At 37.1% G+C, this 20,377-nt stretch overlaps 1 protein-coding gene across 7 annotated transcripts in view; it reads right to left on the reverse strand.

The window, feature by feature from the left end:
• Positions 1–20,377, reverse strand: part of RAP1GDS1 (Rap1 GTPase-GDP dissociation stimulator 1) — a 167,569-nt gene that overhangs the window by 36,820 nt on the left and 110,372 nt on the right. For all 7 annotated transcript variants that reach the window (XM_070047837.2, XM_070047841.2, XM_070047840.2 and 4 more), the window contains 2 exons: positions 10,762–10,890; positions 4,537–4,662 (listed from right to left, as the gene is read on the reverse strand). In XM_070047837.2, the coding sequence (XP_069903938.1) occupies positions 4,537–4,662; positions 10,762–10,890 (255 nt within the window). The remainder of the gene's footprint in view (positions 1–4,536; positions 4,663–10,761; positions 10,891–20,377) is intronic.

Below are 20,377 nucleotides of genomic sequence, written 5' to 3' on the forward strand. Positions count from 1 at the left end.
TCAGTAGCATGTTGTTTAATGCCCAAGTATTTGTGAGTGTTCTATTGTTAATTTCTAGTTTTAATCCTTTAGGGTATGAGAGGATACATGGCATGATACCAATCTTTAAAACTTTGCTGAACATGATTTGTGGTCTAATAAGTGGTCTATTCTAGAAAATGTTCCATGTGCTGATAAGAATTTGTTTTCTGTAGTAGTTGGGTGAAATGTCCCATAAATGTCTGTTAGGTCAATTTGCTCAATTTATGTTTCAACTCTAATGTTTTTTTTTTTTTAAGATTTTATTTGTTTATTTGACAGGTAGAGTTACAGACAGTGAGAAAGAGAGACAGAGAGAAAGGTCTTCCTTTTTTGCTGGTTCACTCCCCAAATGGTCACCACGGCTGGAACTATGCCGATCCAAAGCCAGGAGCCAGGTGCCTCCTTCTGGTCTCCCATGTGGGTGCAGGCGCCCAAGCACTTGGGCCATCCTCCACTGCCTTCCTGGGCCATGGCAGAGAGCTGGACTGGAAGAGGAGCAGCCGGGACTAGAACCCAGTGCCCATATGGGATGCTGGTGCCGCAGGCAGAGGATTAACCAAGTAAGCCATGGAGCCAGCCCCAACTCTAATGTATCTTTATTGATTTTCTGTTCATTGATGAGTGGGGTGTTGAAGTCACCCATTATTATTGTATTGGAATCTATAACTCCCTTTAGGTCTGAAAGTATTTATTGTATATATCTGAGTAGTTTGTGTTGGGTACATATATATTTTCGATTGTTATGTCTTCTTGCTGAATTGAACCGTTTATCTAAATATAGTGTTTTTCTTTTTCTCATTTTATAGTTTATGATTTAAAGTCCATTTTATGTGATATCAGGATAGCTAGGGCTGACTGTTTTGGTTTCTACTTACCTGGTACATCTTTTTCCAAACCTTCATTTTCAGTCTGCATGTATCTTTGTGCAGTGAGTTTCTTGTAGGCAGCACATAGTAGGGTTATGGTTTTTTATCCATTCAGCCAACCTAATTCTTTTGGTTGGTGAATTTAATCCATTTACATTCAAGGTTAGTACTGACAGATAAGAATTGGGACCTGTCATTTTGTTGATTAGATAATGATTCTACCTGCTCTGTCAGTGAATTTGGTAGTGTCATGCGTTTCGTCTTTACTTCTAATGCAGGACACCTTTCAGAATTTCTTTTAAGGCTGATCTGGTGGTGGAGAATTCTGTTTTTGCTTATCTAGAAAATACTTTATTTTTCCTTCACTTTTAAAGAATAGCTTTGCTGGATATAATATTCTGGCTAGAATTTTTTTTCTGTTAAGACCTTGAATATATCATTCCCAGTCTCTTCTGGCCACTGAGAATCTTCATGTTAATCTAATTAGTTTTTAGATGCAACATGATGCTTTTCTCTTACTATCTTTAGGATTCTCTACTTGTCTTTAACTTTTGACAATTTGATGACAGTATACCTTGGAGAAGATCTTTTTTGGTTGAGTCTGCTTGGGGTTCTTTGTGCTTCCTGTATCTGGATGTCCATGTCTGTTTCAAGACCTGGGACATTTTCAACTATTATTTCATTTAGTAGTTCTCAATGTCTTTCTTTTTCTTCTCGTTCAGGAATGCCTATAATACAAATATTTGGTTGCTTAGTTGTATCCCCTATTTAGTGTAGACTTTCTTCATTCTTTTAAACTCTGTTCTATTTTTATCTGACTGGGTTATTTCAAAATTCTTGTTCTCAAGGTCATAAATTCTTTCCTCCACTTGGTCTGTTAAAGCTCTCAATCATATTTTCATTTCACTGACTGAAGATTTCATTTCCAAAATTTTTATTTGGTTCTTCTTAATGAGTTCTATCTCCTTAGTATTATTTCCATTCAAATCACTCATTGATTTCCTCATTTCTTTAATATGTCTATCTGTATTATCTTGCCTCTCACTGAGTTTCCTCACAATCATTATTTTGAATTCTGTATCTGTCATTTCATAGATTTCCTTCAGTTCAAGATGTAATCCTGGAGGAGTACTGTGTTCTTTTGGAGGTGTCATGCTACTTTGCTTCTTCATGTTTCCTGTGTCTCTATGTTGACATCTGCCCTTCTGCTGTATTCGTCCCAATAGGGTACCACTTTATACCCACTAGAGAGGGACAGTAACAAAGCACTAGTAATGATATAGAGAAACTGGAACCTTCATACATTGCTGGTGGAAATATAAAATGGCACACACTCTTTGGACAATTTTTCAGGGTAGGTTCTATTTTAAGAGTTTATGATTACAAACCTTTCTGCCAGGACTCTCCATCCTTTGTCCTGGAGGAGAGGGGGAGGTGGGTAAAGACTCCCTTAAAAACCTAGGAGTCCAAACAGACTGCACACTCAGCCCTCTGCCTCTCTGCCAGCCTGGCCTGCCCAGGTGTATTCTCTCCATTCAACCATGTAACCTCGCTCTCCCTTGGTCTGAGCGACTGGTCGCTCTCTCTCTGTCCCTTCCGGTCTGATGGATGCCCTATCTCCAATAAAACCTTATCACTCTGAAAAAGAAAGTTTATGATTTAGCCGGAATGCAGGTTATCATATGGCTTGTTGCTTTGACTTCAGTTCTAGGAGAGCCTAGGAGTATAGTCTCTGATGGATTTCTTTTGTCTTAATCAATGTTTTATCTGTGTCTACAAGTGACACAGTGGTCCAGTCTACTGAAGTTCACAGGGACATAAGTGTGGTTTTGAGATAAATAATAGTTTCCTTGGGTGAGTTTCTTTGGCCCACACAGTTCAGTGTCACTCTCTCTGGCAACTGTGATATCCAGGGGTTGTTCTTGGTGCTGAGGGAGACAAGGGTGGCTGCTCTCTTCTCCTGCTAGCAAGCCTGGGGATGCTGGGGCTTATGGTACTAACTGCTGTGGCTCTACTACTGTGTGATACAGATGTACCCTTCCTCAGGTCCTGCTAGGAGGGTCCAATTGGTGCTGTAGCTTACAGCAACAACAGCCTTAGTCTAGGGCTAGGGGGTTGTGAACTGAACTCTGTTCCAGTCCTACAGGGTGGCTACAAGGTATACAGGTGATTTTACTGTGGGGTGTGTAAGTCCAGAGAGGTGGAAAGCAGTAAGTTTTTCCCTATGTTCACTGAGTAGATTGTGGTGGCACTGAGAAATTTAGAATGAATTGTTACAGTCCTGGTATTGCAGGGTATACTGGTTACCCAAATCTCCCAGAGTTGGAATAGATTTTTTTTTTTTTTTTAATGTGTTAGACCCTAACAGCTTAGGTAAATTCCCTAGCTCATGTACAGTGTGTGAGCATAGCTCTGGGGCTAATGCCTAAAAACTCCTACACTTGCAGGATGTGGGAGATCTGTCCTTTAACCCACACATTGCCCTAACTCTGACTATGATGCTGGTAGGAGCAGAATAGAAGCACTCTGTGTGGCTTTTCACTGCTGAGTATGATGCTCTGTGTGGGTGGGGGAGGTGAGGAAAGGAAAGGAAAGCAATGTCGCTTCCCGACTGCAAGCCCGGCAGTTGCTCAGACCTCAGTCAGTTCTCCAGGCTGAAGTAGAAGTCAGTGAGTGGATGACTGTGGAACTCCTTCTGAGCTAAAACTGCAAGTGGCGGGGTACGGTGATTTCTCCCTACCTCAAGGTGGTAAGATGGTATAGCTCACAGATCTAGCTGTGCCGCGACAGTGTCTCTGTCTTCTCTGCTCCTCTTGTCCCATGGAGTTTTAGAGTCTTTTTTTTTTTTTTTCACTTCATCGCTGAAAATTTCTGTCAGACCTCTGGAAATGTAGTCCTTCCTTTTTCTTTTCATATCTCACAGCACCTTCAGTTAGTGTTGCTATGCCCTTCTCAGCCATCTTGGATCCTTTCATCTGAGTCTGTTTTTATTTAATCTTCACTGTGGACTTCTTTCAAACCTATCTTCCAGTTCACTTATTTTCAGAATTAACTGTATTTACTCTCCTGTTAAACATCCCAGTAGTTGTTAATTTTGGTTAAACTTTTCAATTCAGGAACTTTTGCTTGTTGCTTTCTCAAATCTGTTATGTCAGTTTGCTATAGCTTCCAGTTTAATTCTTTGAATATAATAAGCATACTTGTTTGTAGACAATGCATAATAATGCCAGTAACTGGCAACTTTCTGCTAATACCCACTCTTTGTGCTGGTTTTCACTTACTGTCTTGTTTCTTCATGTAGTGTCTAGTTCTTTTTGATTATGTGGTAGATATTATATTTGAAAAATTATTTACATGAGATGGCTTCTTTACACTGATTTACTTACTCCTTGGGTTAATCCAGAATATTTTCTCCCTAAAGAAGGTAATAGTTTCCCAGTTTTCTTATTGCTGCTCTGTAGCTTTGGCCAATGTAGGTACAGTTACAGAGCAGATAATATAGTTGCAGTCAGAGATACTCAAAATAAGTCTTAATACATCACTAATAAAACAAAGAAGGGTTCTGAGTCAAATAATGATTAAAGAATATTAGGAAAAAGCTGAAAAAGTGTTCATGATCAAATATGATAAGGTATATTTATTTTCTCACCATTTTCTGCCAATGGAGCAAGAACTTCAAAAATCATTTCCCTCTTATCATGTTCTATTTGTTTCTTGAAAAGTTTTACCAGCTCTTCAGCAATGTTTGTACTAGCAAACTGTTCTTTACTTGACTCTGCAAAATAAGAGAAATAAACAAAATTAAACCCAGAAATTGTTCTATTACTTTCAATGCTTGGTCACTTTGTATCATTACTGATAAAAAAAAAAGCACTCTTTAAGTACAGAAAAAGCATTTTTAATGTCCTTGAAAGGAAAAATGCCTAAGGTTTTAGAGAAAATGTTTTGACCCAATTATATCTGAGGCTATAAAAAATGTTTTCACTAGCAATTCAGGTAGCTATAGCAACAATAAAATTACTAAGTAATAAATTTATAGTTTCAAGGCCTTTAGATTACTCATAAAAGACTGTATGAGCAGACTGGCTGGATTAAATGTGACTTATTTTATCTTTATGCCATTAAAGTGATATGTTTTTGCACTGGCCCTGACATGCCTACTATTAAAGCATAGTTCTTCACAAATACTTAAGATGTCATTCCCTCTTGACTCTTTAGCATCTCCAACTTCTCACTGCCAGTCTGTATTTCAATATGCTTTAGTGTTTCTCAAAATATATGAAAAACAAATATCTTACCTTTATTCAATGTCTTTCTTTAACTACCATTCAATCTTGGTCTCTTTTACAAACAAGTTTCTTGACAGTATTGTCTATGCACACTGCCTCTACTTTGAATCACAGGAATTCCTAAACCCACTTCAAACTTGTTTTCTTCCACTCCTACAGTTTGTTGTCCATGTTTATTTCTCTTTCTACCAAACTTCTATGAATTCTTATTCCTTGGGACATACCAGTCCTTTGCTTTCTTATATTTATGGACCTTATTCTCACATGAGGTAATTAATTCTCTTCCATAGCATCAAAGCACATCTGTGTGTTGATATTTTATAACTATATTTCACTAGCCCTTCTCTGGACTCCAAGCTATGTATTTAACTGTCTATTTGATGTCTCTAATTCAGTATCTCTTGGGCATCCTAAACTCAATATCTAAAACAACTATTGATATACCCTGAAATCTCTTCTTCCTCTAGACTTTCATAACTCAGTAAATTCTCCCTCAGTCCATCTGTATAAAAGCAGAAATCTGATCATTGCTCATGTTTTTACTCAACATCCATGTCCAATAAATCATCAAGATCTACCAATCTCCCTTCAAATTCCAACCTGAATCCATTCCATTTCTCTCCAAATCGCCTCTCAATTTCTTTGGTTAAAAATTAAGTATCCTATTAAGTTTCCTAGAAACTTCTTTCAGAGAATTCTGACCGAATCTAATCAATACTGGTTGTTCTCTACGTTTGGGGGCACAGTTGACATCCTACAATCAACCCTTTAATCATTATCTTGATGGATCATTTCTTCTTTCTCAATTAGGGACTCTGTTACCATTGTCCTCTCTCCTTTATTTGTTTTGTTTTGGTGGAAGCATATTCAACAATTTCCTGAGAAAGCTACTGTATACTTTGTATAGGTAGGTGCTTTGAAATGATGACTTTCTGAAAATGTTATCTCCTCACCTTATGCTAATTACTTTCTCAGAAAAGCATAATTTATATGATATTTAATATTTATATATAATAACATATATATCATATAATATATATTATATAATATAAAATACATGCTATATTATTACATAATATAATATATAATATTTGGTATTTATATAATTTATAATTATATGCCTATTTGTGAATTATTTAATAAATAATTGTTCACTCCATCGACTTAACAGGGACAGTTGTATTATTTTAACCACCACAAACATAACACACAGAAACACTGCCTGGTAGACAGCAGGTGTTTGAAATAAATTTATTGACTAAATGAATAACTAATATGAACACGTAAATGAATCCAAGAGTTAGATATCATTTTGTAGCCTCTGGTAAATCTCCATGTTATATATCAAATAGAAAAGTATGAATACTGTAAACTTAACTTTTTAAGAGATTTTTTAAGAGAAAGGACAAATACAAATTTTAATACAGCTTAATACAATCTTGGCTGGCTTTTCATTTCACCACATTTGGTGCATACATCAGTAATCTATGCCAGAATTATGAGGACAGGTGAGGTGTCCTTTCCAATAAACTACTAAACCCTTAGACGTTGTATTCTGTAAAGGTCAGCACATCCTACCCTAAAAGGAGGATAGTCTGATTTAAATAGAAATGATTTAACTCTTGAACATTGCTTATAGTTCCTCTGCTTCAGGAAATTCTCCAAATGAAATGAGTTTCAGAAACACAAAATCATAGGTGAGGCAGACAGATATCATTACTCACCTACTTATGTGCGTTTATTCTTCTTTAAAATAATACTATTTGTACTCTTTTCTTTTCAAAACATATTCTCTTCCCCCAAACATTTACTAAACTGCTGCTATGTAACTCAGTTCTTGCTTGCTAGCACAAAAAGCATACATACAAGAATTAAAGAACAAAATCTATACTTACCTTGCAGGTTGATTAGAGTGAAAAGACAGCATGAAGTATGATTTGAACATTAAATCCAAATTAAATGACAAACATTCTTAACAGACTTTCAGCAAGAACTTCATTTTCTAATGCTCTTTTTTTAAAATCAAAATTACAGTTTAAAATGTTGTTTAACCTAATAATACCAGAAGACTGTAGCTTCCTCTTCCCTATTTCTTCTTCCTCATAAGCAAATAAATAAACCTCTTTTAGCTTAATTTCTTTTTAAACTTACCTAGCTGTAATGTAATAGTATGGCCACTTCTTAATTTTAGATATTTCTGATCAACTTTCTACTATGAAAGATGAGACACTAGTTTTCTTTGCATCTTGAATCCTATACATTCTATCTTCCCAATTTAGCTATTCTGTAAATTTTAGTTATATAGTGTTCTGATAAGACTTTATTTTCCTTCAAATATTTTTCTTTCATTTGCTTAGTTTCTATACACTTATTAATTCAACTCCAAACACACCCCCAGTTAACACCGGGCAATAAAACTTTCATTGACAGGAGAAAAATTATTCTAGGGAATATATGCTCTATTTCAGAGTCAATGGGCATACTACAATGGGCATAACCGGTTCCTGATATAAACTAAAAGTTTTAAAAGATAATGGAATATTTCTTTTATCTTTTCCTCCTCCAAATGGGGTAGTGCAGCTGGAGCTAGGGACTGAGTGTAAAACTGGACTAAAGGACCAGAATTGTGACACAGCAGGTTAGGCCACTATCTGTGATGCCAGCATCTAAAAGGAGTACTGGTTCAGCTCCTGGCTGCCCAGCTATTGTGCCTGGGAAAACAGGATAAGATGGCTCAAGTACTTGAGACCATGCCACCGAGGTGGGAGACTCCTGTGGATTTTCAGTCTCCTTGTTTCAGCCTTGCCCAGTCCTGGCTGTTGTGGCCATTTGAGGGAGTGAACCAGTAGATGGAAGAACTTTTTCTTTGTCTTTTCCTCTGTTGCTCTGTCTTTCAATAAATTAATCTTAAAAAACTGGGCTGAATCAAATTTATCTTTTAATATAGACTGGGGGGATGAGGCTGAATTAAGGTGGTCTGCAATCTCCCAAACAAATCCAGATTTTAAAAAATAATTTTTAAGTGACACAAAAATTGCTCATTTATATAACATGTGATGTTTTCATCCATGTATACATTGTGTAATATCCAAAGAGGGTAAACATCTACCTCCACAAGCATTCAATCTTTATGCTGAAAACAGTTAAAAATCCTTTGTTTTTTTTTTTTTTTTAATTTTAGAGAAATACACAGCATATTATCATTAGCTATAGTCACCTTGTTGTGCAATAGAACTCTGTACCCGTTAAACAAACTTTCTCCATCTTGGTCTTACTTGAATAATGAAAAAAAAAAAAAGTTGAACAGGGGATGTTTGGTACAGTGGTTGGAATGCTTGCATCCCGTATCAGCATGTTTGGGTTCAAGTCCTGGTTCTGTTTCTGATTCTAGCTTCCTGCTAATGCATACCCTAAGAGGCAGCAGGTGATGGCTCCAGTGGTTGAGTCCCTGCCACCAAAGAGGCAACCTGGATTGAATCCTGGCTCCTGGGCATTGGGGGAGTAAACCAGTGGATAGGAAGTTTGTCTCTCAAATAAAATAAATAATAAAGAAAAATATGGCAAAATGTTAATCAGGATAGTAAGAAAAGAAGAAAATCAGAAGACAGAAGATAGTCACAAACATTAGGATATGACCCAGTGATTGACTTTAAAAATCTATCACTGATGAATAATCCTTACTGCCTTGGCTTGAAGTCAAAACAAAAGCAAAGTAGTGAAATCAAGATTTCAATGTGTAACATGAAAGGTTATATGGTGCTTTTATTACTTTCTTTATAAAACAGGGATAACTGACAGTATGGACATTTTTTATTGTAACTACTTTTATACCTACGGTAACATCATTTAGCTTCTTTACCCTAATAAAGAATCTGGTGTGAATGTGGTTCTGAAGGACATCTGTATCAGTAACTATAACATTCTGTCAAGAGTTACAGGAAGAAAGGAGAGAAGGAAGGTAGAGGATATAAAGCAGAGAGAAAAAGAAGAAGAAAGCTGATTCATCACATAGAGGGAAAAAAAAAACAGAAAAAGAGAGGTGGGTAGTCAGGGATCGGTTCATTCCTTTGATCAGAGTAGGGACGAGTTTCCAGCATTATTCTGGTCCCGTTTGCTTTCTGATTTTCAAGGATTTCTTAAATTATGCTTTCAAGGAGCTATCATTGTGGTAAGGTGGATTAAGCTCCCACCTGGAACACCAGCATTCCACATGGGTGCTGATTTGAGTCCTGGCTACTTTGCTTCAGATCCAGCTCTCTGCTAATGTGACTGGGAAAACAGTAGAAGATGGCCCAAGTGCTTGGGCCCCTGCATCCACATGAGAAATCTGGGTGAACCTTCTAGCTCAGCTTTTGCCTGGCCACACCATGGCTTCTGTAGCTATTTGGAGAGTGATCTAGTGGATGGAAAATCTCTGTAACTCTGCCTTTTGAATAAATTAAAGAAATGTTTAAACCAATTTGTGGAGGTCAGCACTGTGACATAGTGAGTTAAGCTACCACCTGCAGTGCTGGCATCTCATATAGGGTCTGGCTGGTCCATTTCTGATCCAGCTTCCTGCTAATGTGCTTGGGAAAGCAGTGGAAGATGGCCCAAGTGCCTGGGGCCCTGTACCTTCGTGGGAGACCTGGATGAAGCTCCTGGCTCCTAGCTGTGGCTTGGCCACGTCATGGCTTTTGTAGCCATCTGGGGACTGAACCAGCGGATGGAAGACCCCTCTCTCTGTCTCTATCCTTCCCTCTGTAACCGCCTTTCAAGTAAATACAATAAATATTTTTTGAAAATTTGTTTTCTAATGTTGTTATAAATATATTCTCATGAAAAAGTTCTGTTATTTTTAGGGATTTTGTGAAAAAGGGAAAGGAACCTTAGCCTGCTACATTCCTTCTTATCTAATCAGCAAAGATTTATACAATGTAATTATAATGTATTTTATTTTTGGCATGAATATACATTGATTTCAAGACCAGTCCCAGTGTAAGAATATTGAAGTCAATTGATAAAATTTTAAATATTCGGGTCGGCGCCACGGCTCACTAGGCTAATCTTCCGCCTGTGGTGCTGGCACCCCAGGTTCTAGTCCCGGTTGGGGCGCCAGTTCTGTCCTGGTTGCTCCTCTTCTAGTCCAGCTCGCTGCTGTGGCCCGGGGAGGCAGTGGAGGATGGCCCAAGTGCTTGGGCCCTGCACCTGCATGGGAGACCAAGAGGAAGCACCTGGCTCCTGGTTTCAGATAGGCTCAGTGCGCTGGCAGTAGTGGCCATTTGAGGGGTGAACCAACGGAAGGAAGACCTTTCTCTCTGTTTCTCTCTCACTAACTCTGCCTATCAAAAAAAATTTAAATATTCAACTCCATTAAATAATATACAATGTAAACATTAAACCTTAATACAGAATGTAATTAGGAAAGCAATGTAGTATCAATTATAAATAATATAATCTTAAGATCTAATTGGATCTACTTCTTCTTAATACTTTAGAAAACATCCTGTAATGCTTAAAATTAAAATTAATATAACAAAAAATGAATTTCCAGGTTCTTGATATGTAAAGGAAAATTTATTATGTGGTTCATGCCTAGGACTTACCAAGTTCTGCTAAATTTCCAAATGCAACAAGACACATCTCTGTAAGAGCTGCATTTTGACAGTGGATACCCAGTAATTTCACTAAGGTAGGAATAACACCCATATTGATAAGCTGAGCCTGAAGGGAATCTGTTAAGAAAGAGAAAACAAACAAACAAACAAAAAAAAACAAAGGTGTTCAAATATGAAATTAATATTAGCAAGAAAAAAATCTCTTTTAATCTCTATTATATACTCAGTGCTATCTGAATTACATTAAAACGGCATCCATTCATATGATTGTCTGGAAAACTGAAAAAACAGAGTGGGTTTGTAAGAGCTGTGTGCTCTGAACCTTTACCAAAGAAATTTAGAAATGGAATTAAATTTAAAGAATATATCAAATCATAGGTTTTTTTGGGTAAAAAAATGAGTCATACCAATAAAGATCAGACTTTTAATAGGTATAAATAATGAAAAATTACCATAATTTTGAAATTGAAAGGTTAAATAACATGTACATTACAGGAAATCAGGGAATATACGAAAAGCTTAAGAAAAATAAAGCTTAATAAAGACCAATAAAGGAGACAAAAATCTTAAAATTCTTTAAAAACAGTTTCTTCATTGTAAAAATTAAAAGGTTTATAATTGACTCTGAGTATTTGCAAGCAGGGCGTTCTTTGAAGACTTAATCTAGGAAGGAATGTACTTTTAACAAGGAAAAATTGGTTAAAATATTTTCTTTTTCAAGTTTTATTTAATAACAGTAAAAGAGCTAGCTTGAGAGGTGATGAATGAGGTCAACACGACCCTGTCACCCTTGTTTGCCTTCACTTTCTAAGCAATTGACTTTAAGGCACTAAACAAGCTTTGGATCTCCACACTGGTTCTTTATGGACAATAACAGAACACGTGCAGCGAGGCTGAAGGTGAAGTGTAAACCACAAGTACTACCTCTGAGAATAAGCTGAGAAAGACACATGCATTCACATATTTATGAACAATACTACTACTACTGCTAATTGCTTCATAAAGATTTAGGAATGCTTTTTCACATTCTTTTTTCTCCTGAAAATTATCTGCCATTTTCAAGCTAATGTTTTTCTCCAAATTCTCTTAAGTTACTTATTTGGGATCTAAAGATAAAAACTCTGTTTTAACAAAACACATTCTTCTTCACAGCACAAATCCCTTGACAGGGTTTGTCTGCTAAACCCCTTTTTATTATTCTTTATAGTTCTTAACCTGTAGATAAGGAAGTGGGTGGATTATGAGACAAGAACATAAAGGCAAGACTGAGCTGTCTCACATGCCAGGTGATAACTTCCTTGATGGTCTTTGTTGTTGATTCTTCCAGGTTTTAAAGTAAGGTTTGAAGACAGCCAACAGAGATTTATTGCTCCTGAAAACTGATGAGTGGGCATGTAGGGATAATCATTTGGTTTGCTTATGGGAGCCCTTACATTAGAAAAGGGCCTATTAACAAAACAACAGAAAATAAACCTGACAAAAGAAGGGGAAGTTAGAGTTCAAATCCCCTAAAACAATTTCCAATTTGCAATGGAATTAAGAAATCTATTCTAAAAGAGATAAAGAATGTAGTGTAGTCAACCAAATGATCTGTTTTTACACTTTTGATGGTAAACATTTTTTCTGAATATACAACTCAGCAATGATGAATAATTCACAATACATTTTAGAGGCAAAATACTTATGCTATAGGATACATTGCTATACCTGCATTATAATGGCAGAATACTTGCATTCTGGTTACAGTGTTTGTAAGGATCATGCACCAAGGAATTTCCAAGTTAGAAATTATACGTCATCACTTACCAGAAGAGAGAGTGCTTTCTTTTTATCACCTCTGCATATCCTTGTTCTTTAGCAGTTTGTTTATGTATTTATTTAGACTACCTTTTAAATACTGCAGAGCTGAACAATCATTAAAATTTCAGGTACGTAAGCGTGAGCACTAGCGCATGCATTGAGTGTGAGTCAAATTCCACTATAAGTCTGCATATACGTAAGCATCACACACCCCCTCAGTACTGTTGGTAGAAACTACGAAAATCCAACAGTCCAGGGACATCAGAGGAGTAACACATTTTATCATGGAGATAACTAAAGATGAGAATGCCACTTAGAAGATTATGTTCTTCAGATGTTCTTCTAACTTGGCATATCTACCACCATTTTGGACCTCTTTTACAATGCTGTAAATTTTGGCTCTAAGGAAAAGAGGACCAAAAAGTTAAGAAATGTTGCAGAGCTTAACTACAATCTTTGGCATACAAATTGAAGCAGTAATATTTGAAATTGTGGCAGATCAGGAGAAAAAGTAGCATGGCCAAATGGTATATGGTGTGAATTGCCATAATTAATGAAAATCACATTGCTACGTGAAAATGTTTCTAAACTATACAGGAGCCCAGTTAATTATATACTCACGTACAACAACACACATACAACACACAAGAGAAAGATATACGGTCATCCAACTGGACAGATTTCATTTTGGACTAATTGGGTTTCCTGTTTTAATATCCACTTCCATGTTGCTAAAAAATAATCATAGTCAACTAACTCTAAAATATGTTCACACTGCAGGCAAGTCACTCTCTTCAGATAATGAAGGCCCAGGAAGGGGGTCACTCCTCTAATCAAACAGGTTGCTAAAAAATTTCATTTTATGATGCCGAAGCATCCTAGATATGGTTATCAAAGCAGGGTCCCTGAAATCCTTTCATAGGATCGATCACACAGTCAAAATTATAAAAAAACAAACAAAACAAAACAAAACAAAACAAAACAAAACAAAACAAAAAACAGTTTCATTTGCCTTTTTCACTGACACTGATAGTACAAAATTAATGGCAGGTAAAACTGCTGTTACTTCAGCATGAACCCAGAAGTGGCACCTAACTGTATCAGCAGCCATTTATTCACAACCATGCAATCCCAGTGAAATGCTATTTTTCAGTTTTTAAAATTTTTTTCTGATAAAAATGTTACTTATGTTAACATATAATTGGTTTATTATTTTAAAATCCAGTACTACTGGGGCTGGCACTGTGGTGTAGTGGGTAAAGCAACCGCCTGCAGTGCCAGTATCCCATATGGGCGCCAGTTTGAGTCCTGGCTTCTCCACTTCCCAGCCAGCTCTCTGCTATGGCCTGGGAAAGCAGCAGAAGATGGCCCAAGTCCTTGGGCCCCTGCACCAGCGTGGGAGACCTGGAAGAAGCTCTTCGATCCTGGCTTTGGATTAGCCTAGCTCTGGCTGTTGTGGCCATTTGGGGAGTGAAGCAGCAGATGGAAGACTTCTCTGCCTCTGCCTCTCTGTAATTCTGCCTTTCGAATAAATAAATATCTTTAAAAAAATCCAATACTACTTTGCCTCATTTAAAATTTCCAATAAAGAAAATATCAATAGATGTAACTGATATACACAAATAAAACTTGTTTGATATTTTCAATCATTTTTAAGTGTAGAAAGAGTCTTGAGAACAAATTTTAGCATCCAATGTCAAAAGACTACCTAATTTCCATCAGAGGTGGTGGGGGGACAGTGAAGAAAACATGGAAAAGACATTCTGAAGTTCAATGATGTGATAACAAGACAGAAGGAAATAAAAATTAAAAGCATGGTAAAAATTCGAGATTTTGGTACTCAGATATTTTTAGAGAAATGACCTTAATAAAGTACTTAAACATATCATCTTCTTTATTTGGGGAAGAACTCTTTTTTGGGGGTAGGGGGTGAAGGAGTGGAATGGGGATTTAGTATGGGTCCTGTCTGAGTGGGTTAAACTGATATTAAAGAAAGCTTGCGAATGTTTTTCAAAGGGTAGCAGCTAACACTCATATCTAGAGTGAATTTTAAGTGAAAGACTAACAAAAAGAGATTCTTTTAGAACCAGGAAAAATTGACAATCTCTAGATACAATTAAGGGAGTAAGTGAAACAACTACAAGACTATGACTTTTGCATCCCTCAATGAATACCAGCAACTCCAGGGAAAAGCTTATCAGAGCTCAACAAACATAGCAATTCACAATAATGCAACCCAGGCCCATACATAGCAGACACTTATGTGTGGAAGACAGTATTTAGACAGTACAATGTCATAAATGTCTGAAGACCTTTTAATAATTGTTCCTGACACACATCACAGACAAATACTGACCAAAATACAGATTTACAAAATTATGTAATACCAGGATGACACAGGCCCTACATGATCTATGGGGAGGAAAAGAAAGAAACTGAGGGGGTGCAATACAGATGCATATACAAAGAGATATAAGGCAATCAACGCATGCGCTGGTGTGAACACTTACCTACCTACATTTGAATTTCAATGGTTCCAAGTTCTTCAGGTCACACTCATGGGAACTCCAAAGAATGGAGATCTGGAGAGAAGATCTCAAGTTGAGGAAGCTTTTTCCCCCTGAGTTTTAAATTTAATGTCTAAAACATTGGTATTGACTAGATTATAGGTCCAGAAAAGTATGCTGAGAATTCTAGTAACTCAACTGAAGTTATTTTGATTAATCACTAAAAATAAGTTTCTTAAGATTATAACATGTTTATCTTATTCATAAGGTCTTTATAGACAATATGATAAGTTATTAAGCTTACTGGTAAATAGGACTTAAGGATGAAAATGTCAAAATAATCTACAATTAAAAATACAGTCTCTACATTAGTATAAATATATACTATTATATGACTCAAAATGTAAAGATACAATATTGATATTTATAGGTTGAATTAAAAACCTCATCTATAGCCAAATGAGTTGAAAGAGTGAAAACAAACAATCTAAGACTTGGTGAAAAGCTAGAGTAAAAACTGGTTAAAAACCATTTGGGCATAATAGAGACAGAAGAGAACCACCTTTGACTTAATATAACATCTATGTTTTCCAAGGAAGGGATATGAAAATTAAAAATTAGAAACAATGTAAAAGTGAAGTAGAGCTTTGTAGTTTATACACATTTCAGTTCTACTGTTAACACTGAAAAGGAAAGTGACAAATACAGCTACTAAGAGTACAACTGTTAAAAACTTCATAAACACAAATGTACAGGGACAAGTAAAAAGACTTCCTTTTCAATTTCTTTTTGTATCATTTTGTTGGTCAGTAAAGTGGAGAGCTTTTATTCTAAACCTAGTGTTTCAAACTACCTTCAAATCATTATTTTAAAAGTTTTTATATAAAACATGCAGATGTGTTTTGCACCCAGTTTACTCCTTTATGTACCAGGTTATAACATTACAATGGGACATGGAGATTTCCCAAGGGGGGAGAAAATTGAGATTTACTAGTACTAAGAATACTCAAGGCTTAAGACAATATATTTATATATTTATTGGTATCTAAAAGTCATCAATAGGACTGACACTGTGGCAGAAAGGGTAAAACTGCCACCTTCAGTGCTGGCATCCCATATGGGCGCCGGTTCAAGTCCCAGACGCTCCACTTCGGATCCAGCTCTCTACTATGACCTGGGAAAGAAGTAGAAGATGACCCAAGTGCTTGGGCTCCTGCACCTGTGTGGAAGACCTGGAAGAAGCTCCTGATCAGAACAGTTCCAGCCACTGCGACCATCTGGGGAGTGAACCAGCAGATGGAAGACTTCTCTCTCTCTCTGCCTCTCTGTAACTCTGCCTTTCAAACAAATAAATAAATCCTTAAAAAAAATCAATAAAACCCAAAAAATTCAGGCGAGGGTGTTTAGTATCAGATAAGATGCCAGCAAATCACACTAGAGCATTTGGGCTCAATATCTGGTGATTCCTGCTAGTTCAGACCTTAGGAGGCAGTGGTGATAGTTCTAGTAATTGGGTCCCTGCCACCCACATGAAGAGTCATGGATTAAGTGCCTAGCTCCTGGCTTAAGCCTTGGCCTGCCATTTTGCCTTCTGGGGATATATGGGGCATGAACCATTGGACAGGAGTTCTCTGTCTCCATGCCTCTCAAATTTTTAAAAAAGTTTAGAAAGAAAATTCAAGTTGAGTTCTGAAAATAAAGGTCTCTATGTAACAAAATAGCTCTTTTGTTAAAGTTTGAAAAATAAATGACAAAATTGTAATGACAGCAAAAACCATAGCAAAAGTCCCAAAGCAAAAAACAGTAAGACATGAGAAAAGTGATTTATTGTTTGTAAGAAGCCCATCCATGCCAGCGCAGTGGCTCACTAGGCTAATCCTCTGCCTTGTGGCGCCGGCACACCGGGTTCTAGTCCCGGTCAGGGCGCTGGATTCTGTCCCGGTTGCCCCTCTTGCAGGCCAGCTCTCTGCTGTGGCCAGGGAGTGCAGTGGAGGATGGCCCAAGTCCTTGGGCCCTGCACCCCATGGGAGACCAGGATAAGTACCTGGCTCCTGCCTTCGGATCAGCACGGTGTGCCGGCTGCAGCGCGCCAGCCACGGCGGCCATTGGAAGGTGAACCAACGGCAAAAGGAAGACCTTTCTCTCTGTCTCTCTCTCTCACTGTCCACTCTGCTTGTCAAAAAAAAAAAAAAAAAAAAAAAGCCCATCCATTTACTATTCTGAATTCAATAATATCTAAAGTGATCATGTCCTAATCTAGTAGTAATTTCATCTCTATATCATTTCAGGTTCAACTATTTACTGCACATCAACTCTTGCTTTAGTCAATACTGCTACAAAAGAAATTTTTACAAATATGTCTATTCTGACTAAAGAAAACTGTATGCTTTCATCTCATAAAGAACCTGGTCTTTTATAAACATCTTTCTCTCTCTCCCTCTCAGATTACTGCTCGTTGTTGTTTAAGTAGATCTTAATAACAGAAACCAACAGTCTCTGCTCTCAAATAGCACTGCTGAGATAAAGCCAATACCTATGGTCAGTGTTAGGTTTTTTTTTTTTTTTTTTTTTTTTTCTTTTTTTGACAGGCAGAGTGGACAGTGAGAGAGAGAGACAGAGAGAGAAAGGTCTTCCTTTGCCGTTGGTTCACCCTCCAATGGCCGCCGCTGCAGCCGGCGCACCGCGCTGATCCGATGGCAGGAGCCAGGAGCCAGGTGCTTTTCCTGGTCTCCCATGGGGTGCAGGGCCCAAGCACCTGGGCCATCCTCCACTGCACTCCCTGGCCATAGCAGAGAGCTGGCCTGGAAGAGAGGCAACCGGGACAGAATCCGGCGCCCCAACCGGGACTAGAACCCGGTGTGCCGGCGCCGCAAGGTGGAGGATTAGCCTATTGAGCCACGGCGCCGGCTATTGTTAGGTTTACACTTGAATATTTGTAAAGCAAATTAAGCTAAATGCCAGGTTAGCTTATAATGTAACATGTATACCTCACAGACATGTTTAAAACAGAAAAATTTGTTTTACAAAAGGATATACTGGCTTAAAAAAACTTTACTAATTATCCTGAAACATGATTTAGTTTTATACTTTAAAATTACACAGAAGCTGCTTGCAACTCAAAACTTTTCTTAATGGGATATGCAGACATACCCAAAAGAATTTCTATACCAGTCAGTACCCTTGGTTTTCAAATAGTATTTAAGTTTTTTCAGTAAATTAAAGAACATAGTTGAGTATTAGATTTTACTTATCAAATAGGATTACTAATTTTTATAAAAGTTAATTTATACGTAATATGTTTCTGTTTTCAATTTTTCTCTGAATACATTTTCTAAGTGGCCTAAGTCAGAGATGCACTGATACTTGGTTATTATTCACCTCAGATTTTAACCTCAGCTCAATGCTAACTTCAAGGTCTTTTCTGGAACCTAAAAATTTGTACAGGATCAATGCATATCATGGCTGATACCATCATTTAATCAACAATAAAATAGAATCTTGAGGTGGGAAATGTGGGAAAGCAGGAATTGTGATGCAGTAGGTTAAAACACCATTTGGGATGTCCACATCCACATCCGTGGTTTAAGTCCTGGCTACTCTGTGCTTCCTTATGCTTCTTGCTAATGTGCCTGGGAGGTAGCATATGATGGTCTAAATATCTGTGTTCCTGCCATCCATGTGGGAAACCAGGATAGACTTCCAGGATCCCAGCTTTGACTGACCTACCTAAGGCTGTTGCAAGTATTCAGGTAATGAACCAGCCGGTGGGTAGAAGACCACCAACCCCCCTTCCTTCCTTCCTTTTCTTTTTCTCCCTTTCAAATAAACAAATCTCTAAAAAGATTTTTTAATTTAGAAGAAAGTAAAATGGCAAACACAAGTAAACAATTCACATATAGAGAAAATCTATTTGGCTCATATATTGAAATTCTATCATTCAGTCAAAATGTATATATCTATTATTATTATATTTAAATATACCAATAACTAATGATGGCAAACTTCACATAAAAATCAAATAAAAGCCAAACAATAGAGATTATATCATATATTCTCTTTAGAGTTTACAACATAAAATAAACATCAGGAACTGTTTTTAAGTTACTTAATCCCAGTCAGGCCATGAGTCTTTCAATTATAAAGTCCCATGTGGGAATTCTTTATTTCTTGTGAGGATAAGTAAAAATCAGAAAGCTAGTTGTCCTACCTTAAATTTTCACAATAAGGAAAATCTTGAAAATAATATTAAGCAACATCTGTGATTAGTCATTTTTAATACAGGCATACAGAAAAGAAAACCATGTTACAGAATGAGGAACATCAAATAAAGTGGGCTCCTAAGTAGCATTACATGCCAAAGTGCTATCATAATCACAGAGGTGATTTAGAGGATGACAATACTAAATATTATGTAAAAATTTAATTTCATACTTTAAGTATTAAGCTACTAAAGTCACTGATAAAAAGATTTAAGAATGATTTCATTTTTTTCTGAGATAAAATTGCAGATTCTTGCATTTAGAAGTTCATTCTATAATGGCCAAAGCTTAATATTACCACCAATACTTGACCATGGGGATAATATTTTTTTAAGATTTATTTATTTACTTGAAAGTCAGATTACACACAGAGAGAAGGAGAGGCAGAGAGAGAGAGGGGTCTTCCAACTACTGGTTCACTCCCCAGCTGGCCGCAATGTAGTGAGCTGTGCTGATTCGAAGCCAGGAGCAAGGAGCCTCCTCCGGGTTTCCCACGTGGGTGCAGGGGCCCAAGGACTTGGGCCATCCTCCATGCTTTCCCAGGCCATAGCAGAGAGCTATGGGTTGGAAGTGGAGCATCTGGGACTCAAACCAGTGCCCATATAGGATGCCAGCACTGCAGGCAACAGCTTTACCCACTACACCACAGCACCGGCCCGGAATAAGATTAGATATGCATTTGATATATCTCTACTAGGAACCAAGTATTATCCAGCATCTCCAACTGCCCTTTAAATAAGAGTATTATTATGGTAACTGTCTAGAAGGATTACGGCTAAAGGCTACCCTTGAGTGGTTTAACAGAGTTATTAGCAAGAGGCACCAAAATAATTGCTCTTTCAATGAAACAACTTGTTTAAAATGCCATTTGTAGCAGATTTGAAGAATGTAACCTGCTTCAGCAAACTGTTAAAATTCAAAAAACATTTACAAGAGAACAATGATAGGCACAGAAAATAAAGAAAAAATTTTTGAACAGTAAATAAATAAAGAAGCCCAGTAACACATCCCATATGAGTACCAGTTCAAGTCACAGGT

The sequence above is a fragment of the Oryctolagus cuniculus genome, chromosome 8, assembly GCF_051225735.1.
Source record: "Oryctolagus cuniculus isolate XC-2025 breed Fujian yellow rabbit chromosome 8, ASM5122573v1, whole genome shotgun sequence".
Classification (NCBI taxonomy): Eukaryota; Metazoa; Chordata; class Mammalia; order Lagomorpha; family Leporidae; genus Oryctolagus; species Oryctolagus cuniculus.